Here is a 13,705-nt window from a genome sequence, read left to right on the forward strand (position 1 = left end):
TAACTGCAAGGGCAGGAAGCGGGGGGGTGTTTGCTATTGGCATCAAGTGGGCAGAGGCCAGGAATGCTGCCAAATACCCTATAACTCACAGGACGGTCCCTGGCCCAAAATGTCAACAGTTGAGAAACTATGTAGGCTGAGAAATCCTACCCAAACCCTAACCCTAATGATTACAAAGTTAAAGAGGAACAGTGTTAGAAGTAGAAAGATCCTGATGAGAAGCCTGGCTCCTCCATGCCATCAGAAGGGTGACTCTGAAGAAAGTACCGTTTTCTTCATCTTGGCTTTCAAGAGGAAAGACAAGGCACACCATGAAGCAAAGAGCAGGGACTCTGGCCACAACAATAAATAAATGGTAGCTATTATGGCCGATAACATAAATGGTAAATCATATTAAGAAGTGCCTGTAGGGCTTCCCTGGTGGCGCAGTGGTTGAGAGTCTGCCTGCCGATGCAGGGAACACGGGTTCGTGCCCCGGTCCGGGAAGATCCCACATGCCGCGGAGCGGCTGGGCCCGTGAGCCATGGCCGCTGAGCCTGCGCGTCCGGAGCCTGTGCTCCGCAACGGGAGAGGCCACAACAGTGAGAGGCCCGTGTACCACAAAAAAAAAAAAAAAAAGTGCCTGTGAGTCTAAAATGTCAATATGACACTAATGAACTTATCTACAAAACAGAGCAGACTCACAGACATAGAGAACAGACTTGTGGTTGCCAAGGGGGAGGGGTGTGGGGGAGGTATGGAGTGGGAGTTTGGGATTAGCAGATGCAAACTATTATATATAGGATGGATAAACAACAAGGCCCTACTGTATAGCACAGGGAACTATATTCAATATCCTGGGATTAACCATAATGGAAAAGAATATGAAAAAAAGAATGTATATCTATGTATAACTGAATCACTTTGCTGTACAGCAGAAATTAATAAAATATTATAAATCAACTATACTTCAATAAAATAATTTTTTTTTAAAAAAAGAAGTACCTGCAAACATATAAATGCTCTTCACAAGAAAACTGGGCTTTTTGTTCACTTTTTGTTAAGATCCAGGTTGCCTGACAGAGCAATTTCGGGGACTCAAACTATAGAAGTCAAAGATGAAAATTTCAAGTTGTTATAAATCTCCCCAGAGCACAGATTGTGCTCACCTCATTCTCTCTTACAAGGTTCACTACCTTAGAAGACACAGACGCCTAGTATATTTTGCTTTTGCTTTTAGGAAACAGAGGGAAATAGTACACTAATGGCCTTAGAACCATCATTTGCATACAACTGTTCAGTGCAGAAACTGACAAGGCCCAGCTAGCCTGCTGAATGGAGCCATTTGAGGGGCTCCAGCTGGTTTGTAGTGGCAGGCCTATGTCCTGAAACCAGCTTGGGGGTAACCAGGCCTGTGGTCCCATAGCCTTGCTACCGGGACCCTCGATACTGCGAAGCCCAGAGGATTCTGGGAATTCTCCGAGGAACCTTCCATAAGCTCCGGGCCCCTGAGCTGAAAGATGGTGTATTTCTGAGCCATGAGCCTCAAGGTGGAACATAAGTCCCATCCCCACCACACCCTCCCACTCACCTGCCCCACGCTTCAGTACTGAGAAGTCCTTAGTAACTTCTTCAGTCTAATTTTCTTAGGAAATAAAATGGAAGCAAGGAATAATGGAAGTTAATAGTACCTTTTAGCTATAAAATAGAGGAAGTCTAAAACCTCGGCTGAACGCATAATGTTTTCAACAAATATTAACGACAAAAAACAACCATCATGAGGACATAGTGAGACAAAATTATAACACTTAACACACACAGGAATGAAGCAAAAGTGCTCTCAGGCCCTCAGAAACAGGTGTTGTATGAATAGGAGTTACTAATTTGGTTTTTAAATCTTTGTAGCCATTTTAAGTTCCATCCCGTGGTCGCCGAATAGGAAGCAAATGAAATGATGTACTCCACTAAATCACATTACAGCATTTACCTCTTTGTAAAATGGTTCCATCTTTCAACCATTTAAAAAATTATAGAAAACAGCTAGATAGATCATAGAGATAATCATTACATCAAGATCTCAAGAATGCTGCAATCACCTACAATGTACTTATATGGGTCTGGAAGTTATTCCTCACCTGCTGCTGCATTCATAGCTAAAAATGCAAAATTGAATGAGTACTAGTCTTTTCCAGGCCCCAACACTGGTAATGCCCACTGCATCTTTCTTAGCTTGAGAAACAGACACAATCTAAGTTACCTCTGATTGACAAAGAAGAGTAAAGACAAAAAAGACTTTGCCAGGAAGACAATGTGAGTTCCTAAATCTAATATGGAATAGGCGTGCAAATACAAAAATCTAACACAAGTAAAATTGTGTGCAACCAAATGACCTATATTGTGTGCACATGGCCCTCATAACAGCAAGCGTCCCTATAACCCACCTGCAATGTCACATAATAAACCTTCCTAGAGTCCATTTTATTTTATTTTTATTTTTTTTATTTATTTTTTTTTTTCGGTACGCGGGCCTCTCACTGTTGTGGCCTCTCCCGTTGAGGAGCACAGGCTCCGGACGCGCAGGCTCAGCGGCCATGGCTCACGGGCCCAGCCGCTCCGCGGCATGTGGGATCTTCCCGGACCGGGGCACGAACCCGTGTCCCCTGCAACGGCAGGCGGACTCTCAACCACTGCGCCACCAGGGAAGCCCCCTAGAGTCCATTTTAATTTAAAGATTGTATGTACAGTGTGGGAGGAGAGAGGGCTATTATTTACTTTATTTTAAAACAAATACAGACATGTCATGGTACCGTAGTATTCGCGCAGGTTTTAAGATCAACAGGAAACTTCAAAGAAATGTAGTGTTGGCGCTGCTGCGTTTTGGATATCTGCTCGCTGTGCTCTGCCATTCCAAACGACTTCTGAGAAAGACTGGAAATCACTAGTATGCTAATTCTCTCTCTCAGAGGAGGCAAAAAAATAAATAAAGTATAAAATGAGGGGAAAGACATAGGCAATCGAGGACAGCGATCAAACAGGGGAGGGAAATGAGATCTCACGCAAACCACGCACGGCTTTCCTGTTCTCTCCACTGGGATAAAGACTGACACTTGGAGAGACAGAAGAAGAATAGGTAGGCAAGCCATTTAGGGGTGTGGATGGGAAAAAACTGTCTTTCCCCAGGAGAATGTGGCTTTATGCCGGCATATTAGATTGGAAAGTGCAAACACAATAATTAACAGTGAATCCTGAAACTTCAACACACCAGAAAAGAGTGTCACTCAGGAGTGAGATGGGAAAATAGGAGGGATACATTAAGGTAATCTTCAGTGAGTCTTGACAGCTCTGTAGGGGGCCGGGCGGCAGCCCCGGAGAGCTAATCAAGTTCTCCGGACACCTTGGGAAGCTTGAGAAAGCTGATGAAGGATGCTCCCACGCCAGCAGCTAGGGGCAGCCATGGGCAAAGAGCGGGGCCCTTCCCAAATCCGAACCCCAAACAACCTCCACGCTAAACAAACACCTTTATTCCCTGCCTGATTTAAGAAAAGAACTTTGAGTCTCCCATCCTCAGTCTCTGCTCTCTGGGAATAAACCAGCTGCTGTGGTTTTTCCACCACAGTAACACGTGTCAGTCACCACTAGGCCCAGCATTACTTTTCCTCCCTACATGTGATTCCAACAATCAGATGCCCCAGGCTGAAGCCCAGCCTCGCGTGTGAGCGTTTTCTAGGGCACATCCCAGAAGGCGCCCCCAGCCCCTGTGTATTTCATTTAATTATGAAACCTCTTTCTAGAAGCCCCATAATTCTCCCAAGGGTCAAAGTAATTGGTAGAAATTAGACATGAAGAGACTCAAGGCCTCTTAAAGAGGACACTTTTGACTATAATTTTTAAAAGAATTTTCTGTTCAGTTCCAATATAATTTTGTACTTTCCCAATTCTGCCCTTTTCAAATGCCAAAGAAAAGGTTCATGTTACCTTGTGGGCTATAAAAAAAAAAAAGGCAATCGTTGGGCTGCATCCCACAGGCCTACAAGGCCTGCACTTGCCCGGCTTTAAAACCTTAAGACGGAAGAAAGAGCCCTGAGTCACCAACAGAGACATCAGTGGTTTCATGGATGGGGGAGCTTACACGTCTGAAAGCAAGGTCTTGGAGGGACACCCTACCTTGTGTGGCCAAAGGCAGGCAGAACCTGAAGGCAGGCTTCACACCCAGCGAGAGGGGAGGTTACCAGTTATAGGGGGATTACATCAGGTTGCCTCATCCGTTACTGGGGAAACCAGCAGAGGGGCACCGTCTTACTGTCCCTTGATAAGAACCACTACTAGCTGGGGTCTGGGGCAAGTACTTAAGAAGGGCACTCCTGTGAGTAGGGTATAGGTGAAGCAGGTACTGGTCAAGCAGGGGAAGTACAGAGAGCGAGAGAACAGCCATCTTTATTGGCCTGACCATACAGCAAGGTAATGCATTTGTACTCCACTTAAGGTCCACAAAGATTTCCCTTCCTTTGAAGGCCATCCTTTGGATGGTTTAAAAAAAAAAAAAAAAAAAAAAAAAAGGGAAAAATCACGTACATTACTCTTGTCGCAAATCATTGCTATTTGGCAATGAAAGGATCTTCTCTCTCTCTCTCTCTCTCTCTCTCTCTCTCTCTCTGTGTGTGTGTGTGTGTGTGTGTGTGTGTGTGTGTGTGTGTGTGTGTTTGTGTTCCATTACTTGGGATCCATGCTGCTGTGTGGCTACATTAACAAGATGCACTTTTGGTACTGGTTAGATATGTAAACCAAAGACAAATCCACCTTTCAATGGAATTATGGTCGTTTAGTGAAAGATGGTAGCAAAATTCCACGGCACGGTTTTATTCCACTCAATTCAAGAAAATTCTATTGATCCACACCTACTCAGCACCTGGCACTCTAAGTAAGTAATGGGAATCCAAAGACGAAAGAAGATTTAGCAAGGGGGAGGGGAGGTGGGCAGACATACGAAAAACAGTAACAAGAGAGTCAGAAGTCTGATGATTGCTGTGTGTGAAAGGAGAACAGGCACCTCAAAGGGTGGGTGATGAACTCGCCCGAAGCAAGCACCACACAGAAATCTTAAAGGTTACAGGATGGCAGCCAGTGGGGTGGGTCAGGGATACACAATGTTATTTTGAAAAAGCTAGGCAACGGTTAAAAAAGAGAAGTTTTCACATAAAAATCCAGATTTCTGGTTTTTCTTTAAAAAAAGTACATCTGGCAACACTTGGCTACAACGGAGCAGAGATAGGCAGGCATGGGCTCTCCAATACCCGAGAGTCCTCACTCAAGGAGCCTGGCCCCTGTAGGTACCTGTGTTGTAAGCCCCTGTCTTAGGACAAAGGCAGAGTCGTCAAGATTTCAGAATCCTACCCTCAGAAGGGAAACAAGGGGGAAAACTAAACACTGAGATTTGCTTTCCTAGAAATAAAACAGCAAAACACCAACGGAATTATCTCTCTCCGCAGCACTTGACACTGAGCAGCCAGAGTTGACTCAGTTAAGCCTCTGTGCTCCTCCTAAGTACTTGTGAGGACAGCTTGCTGGTGCAGTCGGAGAGGAAAAACTTCTCAGGCTCCAAGCATATGGTCCGTTTGGAAGAGAGCAACTCAGCACAGCTCTCAGCAAGCCCTTCTAAGGATCACTGGGAGCATCTGGTACAGAAAATGAGGACCACAGCAGCTAGGGCTCGTTCAGCAACGCAGAAGGGGGCACATCCTGGCCTCACATGGCTTTCCACAGCCTCCCCCAGCTCGGCTTTCTCTCCTGGCTCCCAGCTCCCCGGGGGACACCTCCCAGGGGCATGTGCCACCAGCAACAGCCAAAACACAATGCGACCCAACTGACGCCATTCATCTCCTCCTACGGTGGATGCTTTCCATTTTCCACCCAGGTCCCTCCCATCCCCCCTCCTGGTTCTGTGTGTCCCCCCAGCTTCTGCGTGATTTGCAGTCATCTTTGGCCATTGGAGCTGCTTCCCCTGGATGTGCCCCAGACCTGGAAGTGTGTGGGGAAGCTCGCGGCCAGCAGCTCCTGGATGCAGGAGTGTGAGAGCCAGATCCCCAGCCTCAGGGTGGACTCCCTGCTCCCCAGAGGACCAGCCACCCTTGCTGGCTACCTCCCCTGCCCTGCCCCACGACCCTGCTCCTGATTCCTCCTGGGAGCACTTCCTTAATAATCACTTGCATGTTAAGCCTCCTCTGGGGTCTGCACCTGGGAAAACCCCACCCAGACACACCCCTGCCCCCTCCAGTTACCCCTCCCAGCCCCTCGGAGCCAAAAGCTCACTTAGACTTCGATTCTCCCTCTTCCTCCATGCCGTCCCTTTCTAGCTAAACATTAGATCCAGTATTTCCTCCTATGGGACACATACCCTCACCTTCTCACTACAGCCGACTTGAGCTACCCATCACCTCCCACCATGACAAGGTACCATGTGTTCTCAGCTTCCGTTTTCTTCCCCTCTTAGGCTTTTGGAAACTCAGCACTTCCAATGGTTGTTCCTCTAAAACAAAACAAAAATATTGCAGTGGTTCCCCACTGACTTCAGGATAAAGTTCAAACTTCTTAGCCTGGCCATCAGAGGCCTCCTGATCCAGGACCTCACCCTTCTCATGCCTTTTTTCCCCGTCCCCCTCTGGACCTCACGCTCCAGTCACCCCACATCATCTGTGGTCTGCTTTTCCAGGCTCCAGGTTCCCCTGGGCCAGTCCCCCTGCCTGGGAGGCCCTTGCCACCCCTGGTGCCCCTGTTCAAATCTACCCATCAGTCCAGACCCAGAGCACATGGGAGTCACTGGAGCCTCCTTTTCTGAAGCCTCCCCATTAACACATTCCAGGTGAGAGACAAAAACCAAGACCCACAGATTCAGCTGGGCATTCACATAATTTGCATATAGCCTTTACATCTTCCTAGCAGATAAGTTTCTTGAGAGCTGGGAGCTCTTTAGAGTGATCTTTGCTCATTTATCTTAGAAAAAAAAATCTAACTGAAAGGGCGGAAACGTTTACCACTTAAAACGGTGCTAGTTATTCTAGTCCCAGGCAGATGTGTTCCAGAATGGATGTGAGACAGCCGCGGGCGGGGCAGGGGGAGGGGGGGAGATCCTCTTCTCTCTATCTTAGTTCCCAGAGACGCCTCTCCAGGTGCAAGCATCTCACCACCCTAGGTGTGATTCTAGTGAACACTCACTCTAAACCCAAACCGACTTATTCCCCACGGGGCTCACTGTTGGAAACACCAATCTGATCTAGTCCTGAAGGAAAGCCTGCATCATCGGGTAGAGAGATGCTACAGGATTACATTTCACGGGCAATTAAAGAGATTTTCAAGGGCAGCTTTGATTATATGCGTTTTTCACCCTCCACTAGGGTTTCGGAATCCCACCCCCCCACATTAGCTGCAGCTCCTCTGTGTGCCCCACTCCCTGACCCTAGGCCAAAAGGCACCTGATGAATGTCGACAGAGGGCTCAAATGTCCTGGTTCCCTGTACCATATAAGGCATTATTCCAGGGGACCTGGACCCAAATGGCTTCAACCCATTAGTGATGAAAAAACACATCAATGACACCCTGAACTAGCTCTGTGTGTGAACAACGACAGTTTGTAACAGCTGAAAAATGAAGCAGCACAATTCATTTCTGTACTTATGTCTACAACCATAAAGCGACCTAGAATTAAACCCACACTCATGAAACATCAGAGTGACATTTTAATAACTGACTTCTCTTAGCCATCAAGTTTTAAGATCTTTGGCAACTCTTTCTAAGGAAAACTGCCCGAACAAAATGAAGCACAACTTAAATGTACTTAGAAATCAGAGTGAATGCAACTACATTGTCTGATGCAAATCACTCTGTGTTCCTAAGAAAGACCTGAGAGAAGGAAGTACAATCGCCCTTTTACTTACCAAATATCTCATATTCAGCTATTCGTTCTTGAGTCAGTTTTTAAAGCCACTGACTGACTCAATTGAACACACTTAGGATCAAGAACAACTGACTCAGATGTGTGGTTTGGCCTGCCATCTTAAAATGGAATGGCAGTTATCAACATTTTCAAAACAAAGGATCAGGCAATTTTTCATGGATTGAAGTGAAATTTATCAAAATGGCAGAGGCCTCAGAGGAACATTACTGCACTCTGCTTTGGGAATAACAGTTAGACTGTCTATGATGCTCTCAAATTACTCAAAATTCACTAGAAAACATTTCATTGTGAGACTTGAATAAACTCTTCTCACTTCAGACATATTACTCCTACACCTACCCGAAAGAAATGTTTCCTCCTGAAACATTTCCCTAGTTTTTCTTTCCAGCAGAAGGTGACTTCTCCTTTTTCCAAACTCCCACGGCATGAGGGATGTCTTATTTTCTCAAGTAAACTGCAGGTACCTGGAAGGCAGTTTCCACGGGCAGTTGAATCTTGCACCTGCATCCTCTCCCTTCCCACCAAGTAGAGTCCCTAGCACGATACCTTACAAAGAGCACAAGCTAAATGTCTGCAAATGACTCATTGAGTGAGTGAGTGAATGCAAGCTTGTATGGTTCTGGGGGTTTTTTTCATGCTCTTACCGCAGATCCCAAAGGCCAATTATTTGCTACAAACTTTACGTTCACCTTTCAAACACATTAGGTTGATATTCAAGTTTCAAGTAGTCATTCCATGATGATTCTTGCTAATGAACTTGATTTAAACTGATAGTAATCTAAACAATTTATGTACAGCTCTTTCAATATTGTCTACTTAGACAATATTAACCAAGGCATTTACCTCCTCTTTGAGAGCTAATCATTTCATTTACCAGCATCTATAGCTGTCAGAACCTTGGCAGACTTGGTGAAAAATACCATTAACGGCTCATATTAAAAATTAATCACATAAGATTTCCTTTGTTTCATTTTTTACTACTTAAACTCCCTACTGGACTTCCCTGGTGGTGCAGTGGTTAAGAATTCACCTGCCAATGCAGGGGACACAGGTTCAAACCCTGGTCCAGGAAGATCCCACATGCCGTGGAGCAACTAAGCCTGTGCACCACAACTACTGAGCCGGCGCTCTAGAGCCCGCGAGCCACAACTACTGAAGCCCGGGCGCATAGAGCCGTTGCTCCACAACGAGAAGTCACCGCAATGAGAAGCCTGCACACCGCAATGAAGAGTAGCCCCGGCTCGCTGCAACTAGAGAAAGCCTGCGTGTGGCAACGAAGACCCAACGCGGCCAAAAATAAATTAAAAGACCAGGTAGTGAGCTTCTAAAGGCTGCCTTATGAACATTAGATTAAAATCAATACTTAAAAAAAAAAAAACAACTCCCTACTGATACAGAAAATGTTCTGCTGGGTTTTGTTTATTTTTCATAGCATCGAGTCTTTTCCTCATGATGCAAAAACATACAGTTATTGCATTTGCTAGGGGAGAAAATGCCTGAACTTTAAATTTGTATAATGCAATACTAAACAGAAGTGGGGGAAATTCTGTTGGTCATTTTTGTCACGAGAATGGCAAATTACCATTCTCATTACCATACTTGGCAAATTACCAAGCTTTTGCAACTTCCTTTAAAAGAGTGGGGGCCAGTTTCAAAGATCTGGCACCAAGTTATCCAAGCAATTCTTCCTCTGTATCTGCTTATTAAGGAGCTGGAATGTTCATTAAAGTCATCCAGGCAGGTGGTCCAGACACTCTGGATAGAGTGAACTGAAACTCAAGGACAATGTCATCTTCCCTTTCTTGAAAACTCTCCCGTGCCGCTTTCTTCTTAATAGCTTGACCCATTTTTCTCTTCTGGAAAGTAAGTTCATTTGCTCAGGGCCTGTCTTCAGTGGGAGGAAAGAACCCCTACTGAATGCCCCAGCTCCACCGCGGGCTTGCAATGAACTATTCCTAAAATGGGATTGTTTATTTCTTATTCCTGCAGAGTAGCTTTCTTGCCCATTTCATCCAATCAGACTACAATGTAGAGTTGGCTCAGGTCTTGCAAATCATTTAGTACAAATCCCACATCGTACCAGCTAGAAAATGGAGGCCCAGAAAAATCTACTGACGTGTCCCTTACACTACATCACCTGCTAGGAGCCAAGTGCAGCACAGAACACAGGCCCTCCAATCAGGTGCCCTATGTGCTTTCTCCCTTTTCCTGGTGCTCAAAACTCTCTCTGGGAGTCAAGTGGTATTGGTGAGTGTCAGGCATTGAGCCAGACAGAAGTAGACAGGTCCTTATGCCCTTGCTACTCTAATTGTGGTCCATGGACCGCCAGCATTGGCATCACCTGGGAACGTGTTAGAAATGTAGAGTACCAGGTCCCACCCCAGACCTTCTGAATCAGACTCTGCATTTGAACAATATCCCCAGGAGGTTCAAAGAAGGCACATCAAAGTTTGAGAAGTACTGCTCATAGAAGGGGAAAAAAGACACCTTCACATTTAGAATCAAGTTCGTTTATGATCTGCTGACTTCATGGCAAGTCCTGTGCTAGCATCACCTATAGTGGAATTATACTGAGGGATACTCCTGTGTCCTGACCAGAGGGGACTTTTGTCCCCTCCACACATCAAGGCCAATGGAATGGCCTAAGGAACAGAAACACTGGAGCCCAATGAACGTCTTAGGTAACTAGGAAGGCGCATGGTAAGTTGGTCTTATTTTGTCTCTTTTCTGAAATTCTGATTTATTTGAAGACTGTTAAGTGGTAAAATGGAGGAAAGGTAGAGTACAGAAATTACCACCTTATCTAAAAATCAGGGCTTCCCGGGTGGCGCAGTGGTTGAGAGTCCGCCTGCCGGTTCAGGGGACATGGGTTCGTGGCCCGGTCCGGGAAGATCCCACATGCCGCGGAGCAGCTGGACCCGTAAGCCATGGCTGCTGAGCCTGCGCGTCCAGAGCCTGTGCTCCGCAAAGGGAGAGGCCACAACAGTGAGAGGCCTTCCTACCGCAAAAAATATATAAAATAAAATAAAAATAAAATATGTATCTCCCACTTTTTTTCATAAAGTGGTCATCCACAGAATCATGGGCGCAGGAACACATCAGGTGCTTCACATCAGGGCTCAGATGCAGGTACAAGAGTCAGCCTACCGGGGAGGATGCTTGCTACCATCTCTGCCACCTTGATAACTAACTCCATGTCTGGGCCTCAGCTTCCTCATCTTTAAAATGGAAATAAAATCAGTACATACCTCATAGGCTGATTATAAGGATGCTGTGATACCTACAAAGCCTGGCACACAGTGAGCGCTCAGTAAATGAGACCTATTGTCATCATGTATGTCCCATGTGTCAGTGGGACCTAAAACCACTAGGGGTCCCAGAACAATTTCCTCTTGTGATTGACCAGATATTGACCCACTGCCACTCAACATAAAGAAACCAATATGCCAAAAAGGCAGACATTGAGAAAAGTTTCACTCTGCAAAAACCATGGTAATTCTGGACGTTAGCAAAGGCGGACGCCACCTTTCACTTCAAATTCTAACATAAATTAACATGGACTGAGCGCCCCAGAGCTCGATCTGCCGTGAAGAAGTGAAGAACTCTGCTGGCCAGGAGAGAGGGGTCCGTCTTCGTCACACGGCCTCACGCCCTACAGCTGTCCCTCCTGAGATCACCAGACAAACATCTGTTCAGCGCGCAAAGCAAGCAAGGAAGACGGGCAGTTGTTCTACTCTCTTTTTAAAATATAGCACATGTTGTCAGTTCTCCCACGATAACTGGCCAAAAGACAGATCTGATTTCCTTTGCCAGGCTTTCAATTTTTTTTTTTTTTTTTCGGTACGCGGGCCTCCCACTGCTGTGGCCTCTCCCGTTGCGGAGCACAGGCTCCTGACGCGCAGGCTCAGCGGTCATGGCTCACGGGCCCAGCCGCTCCGCGGCACGTGGAATTTTCCCAGACTGGGGCACGAACCCGTGTCCCCTGCGTCTGCAGGCGGACTCTCAACCACTGCGCCACCAGGGAAGCCCCAATTTTTATTTTTACAAGAGCAACAGAAACAAAATGTGCTTTCTATCCCACCTTCATTGTTTTTATTTATTTATTCATTCATTTATTTTTATTGGAGTATAGTTAATTTACAATGTTGTATTAGTTTCAGGTGTACAGCAAAGTGATTCAGATTTATATACATATGTATATATATTCTCTTACAGATTCTTTTCCCTTATAGGTTATTACAAAATATTTAGTTCCCTGTGCTATACAGTAAGTAGGTCCTTGTTGATTATCCATTTTATACTGATATATAGTAGTATGTATATGTTAATCCCAAGATCCTAGTTTATCCCTCTGTGCCCCTTCATCATTTTTTTAAAAAGCATTTAAAATTAATATTGGTCTGTTTGAAAAACCAATCTCTACCTCTCTTTTCCTAATTAGACCCAATAAAAATATAGGAGTAAGCATGCTTGGGAAAGCCATATTGAAAAACATCATCCAAGCCTTGAAAATCAAAATCAAGACCAAATCAATTACAGGACTTGATTCAAGTGAATTTTGTTTTTCCTCCCAAGTGATTGACAGAAAGTATGATGGGTTCAAAATATTCAAGTATTTCTGGAGTTTGGGGGAAGATATGAAGTTTGTATACAGCCTCTGACCAAAATTAGTGTGCCTTCCAGCCATGCTTTGCAGATTAACAGTAGTATACTTTCACTAGCCGCTCTCTTCTGGGAGTACAGCTCCTCAAGGAGACAGCTTTCTAGCTGAGTGTAATCCAATAAATTAAAGGAGGAAAGGATGTAACGTGGATTCTCTACTTATGCTGTCTTGTGTGGACAGTTGCAAGACGCTATGAAACTCTTTAGTTGTCTAATGTTTGGCCTTACCTGTCAGAGGGCAGAGGCCCTGGGAACAGATACAAACTCCACACACACACACCCGCAAAGCCTAATCCTTTCCCCTCCCTTCTTCACTCAACACACATTAGGCACCATGATGCTAAGCTAACCGCCCACCCTCAGAGGCCTTACCTGCCGGCTTTCTTGATCAGGATGGCCCTGAAGATGTGCTCGAGGGGCGTCTTCTCCCGCTCATGGGTTGGCTGCACGAAGGGGTGCAGGGCCACCAACGAGAAGCCCTGCTGGTACAGCTCCAGCAGCTGGGCGGGCAGGTCACGAAGGGAGGCCAGCCTCACGGCCGAGGCCCGTGGGAGCTCGGCTGGGAGTGGAGAGAGGGGAGGCTCATCAGAGACCCACCCAGACCGGCCACCCCATGCATCCACATCCCTCTCCCCTCAGCTCAGCATAAAATCTCCAGGTCACCTCTCAGTCACATGAGTCTGTTCCCATCTTAACTACTGTCTTCAAGGGAACCTACAAAACTGCTGGTTAATTTCCAACTCATCTGTAAGTACTGATGACTGGATGGCTTAAAATTAGAGCCAGTTTCTCAGAGATCACACTGGAAAAGTCACTTCCACCCCCTCAGAAAATAAAAAAGAAAGAAATGAAGATGAAGGAGGATCACAAAACAATGACAACTGCACACAAACGTAAAATTGCCGGGTGGCAAAAAGCAGCAGCAAAACACAGTCCAAAGACAAACTGGAACAACATTTCTGTGCCACTTAAGACAAAAGGGTAATTTCTTTAACAGGCAAAAAACAGAAACAAGAACAAAAACAAGAAAAATGGGCAAAATTTACAAACAGGCAATTTCCTGAAAAGCATAAAAGGGTAATCAATACTTGAAAGGACACTCAAACTAACTCAACA

General features: G+C 45.6%; 1 protein-coding gene across 2 annotated transcripts in view; it reads right to left on the minus strand.

Moving 5' to 3' along the window:
* The window catches only part of RFTN1 (raftlin, lipid raft linker 1), a 205,274-nt gene that overhangs the window by 108,797 nt on the left and 82,772 nt on the right, over window positions 1-13,705 (minus strand). For both annotated transcript variants that reach the window (XM_059065039.2, XM_059065038.2), the window contains exon 3: window positions 12,962-13,148. In XM_059065039.2, coding sequence (XP_058921022.1) covers window positions 12,962-13,148 — 187 coding nt within the window. The remainder of the gene's footprint in view (window positions 1-12,961; window positions 13,149-13,705) is intronic.

The sequence above is a fragment of the Kogia breviceps genome, chromosome 5, assembly GCF_026419965.1.
Source record: "Kogia breviceps isolate mKogBre1 chromosome 5, mKogBre1 haplotype 1, whole genome shotgun sequence".
NCBI classification, from domain to species: Eukaryota; Metazoa; Chordata; class Mammalia; order Artiodactyla; family Physeteridae; genus Kogia; species Kogia breviceps.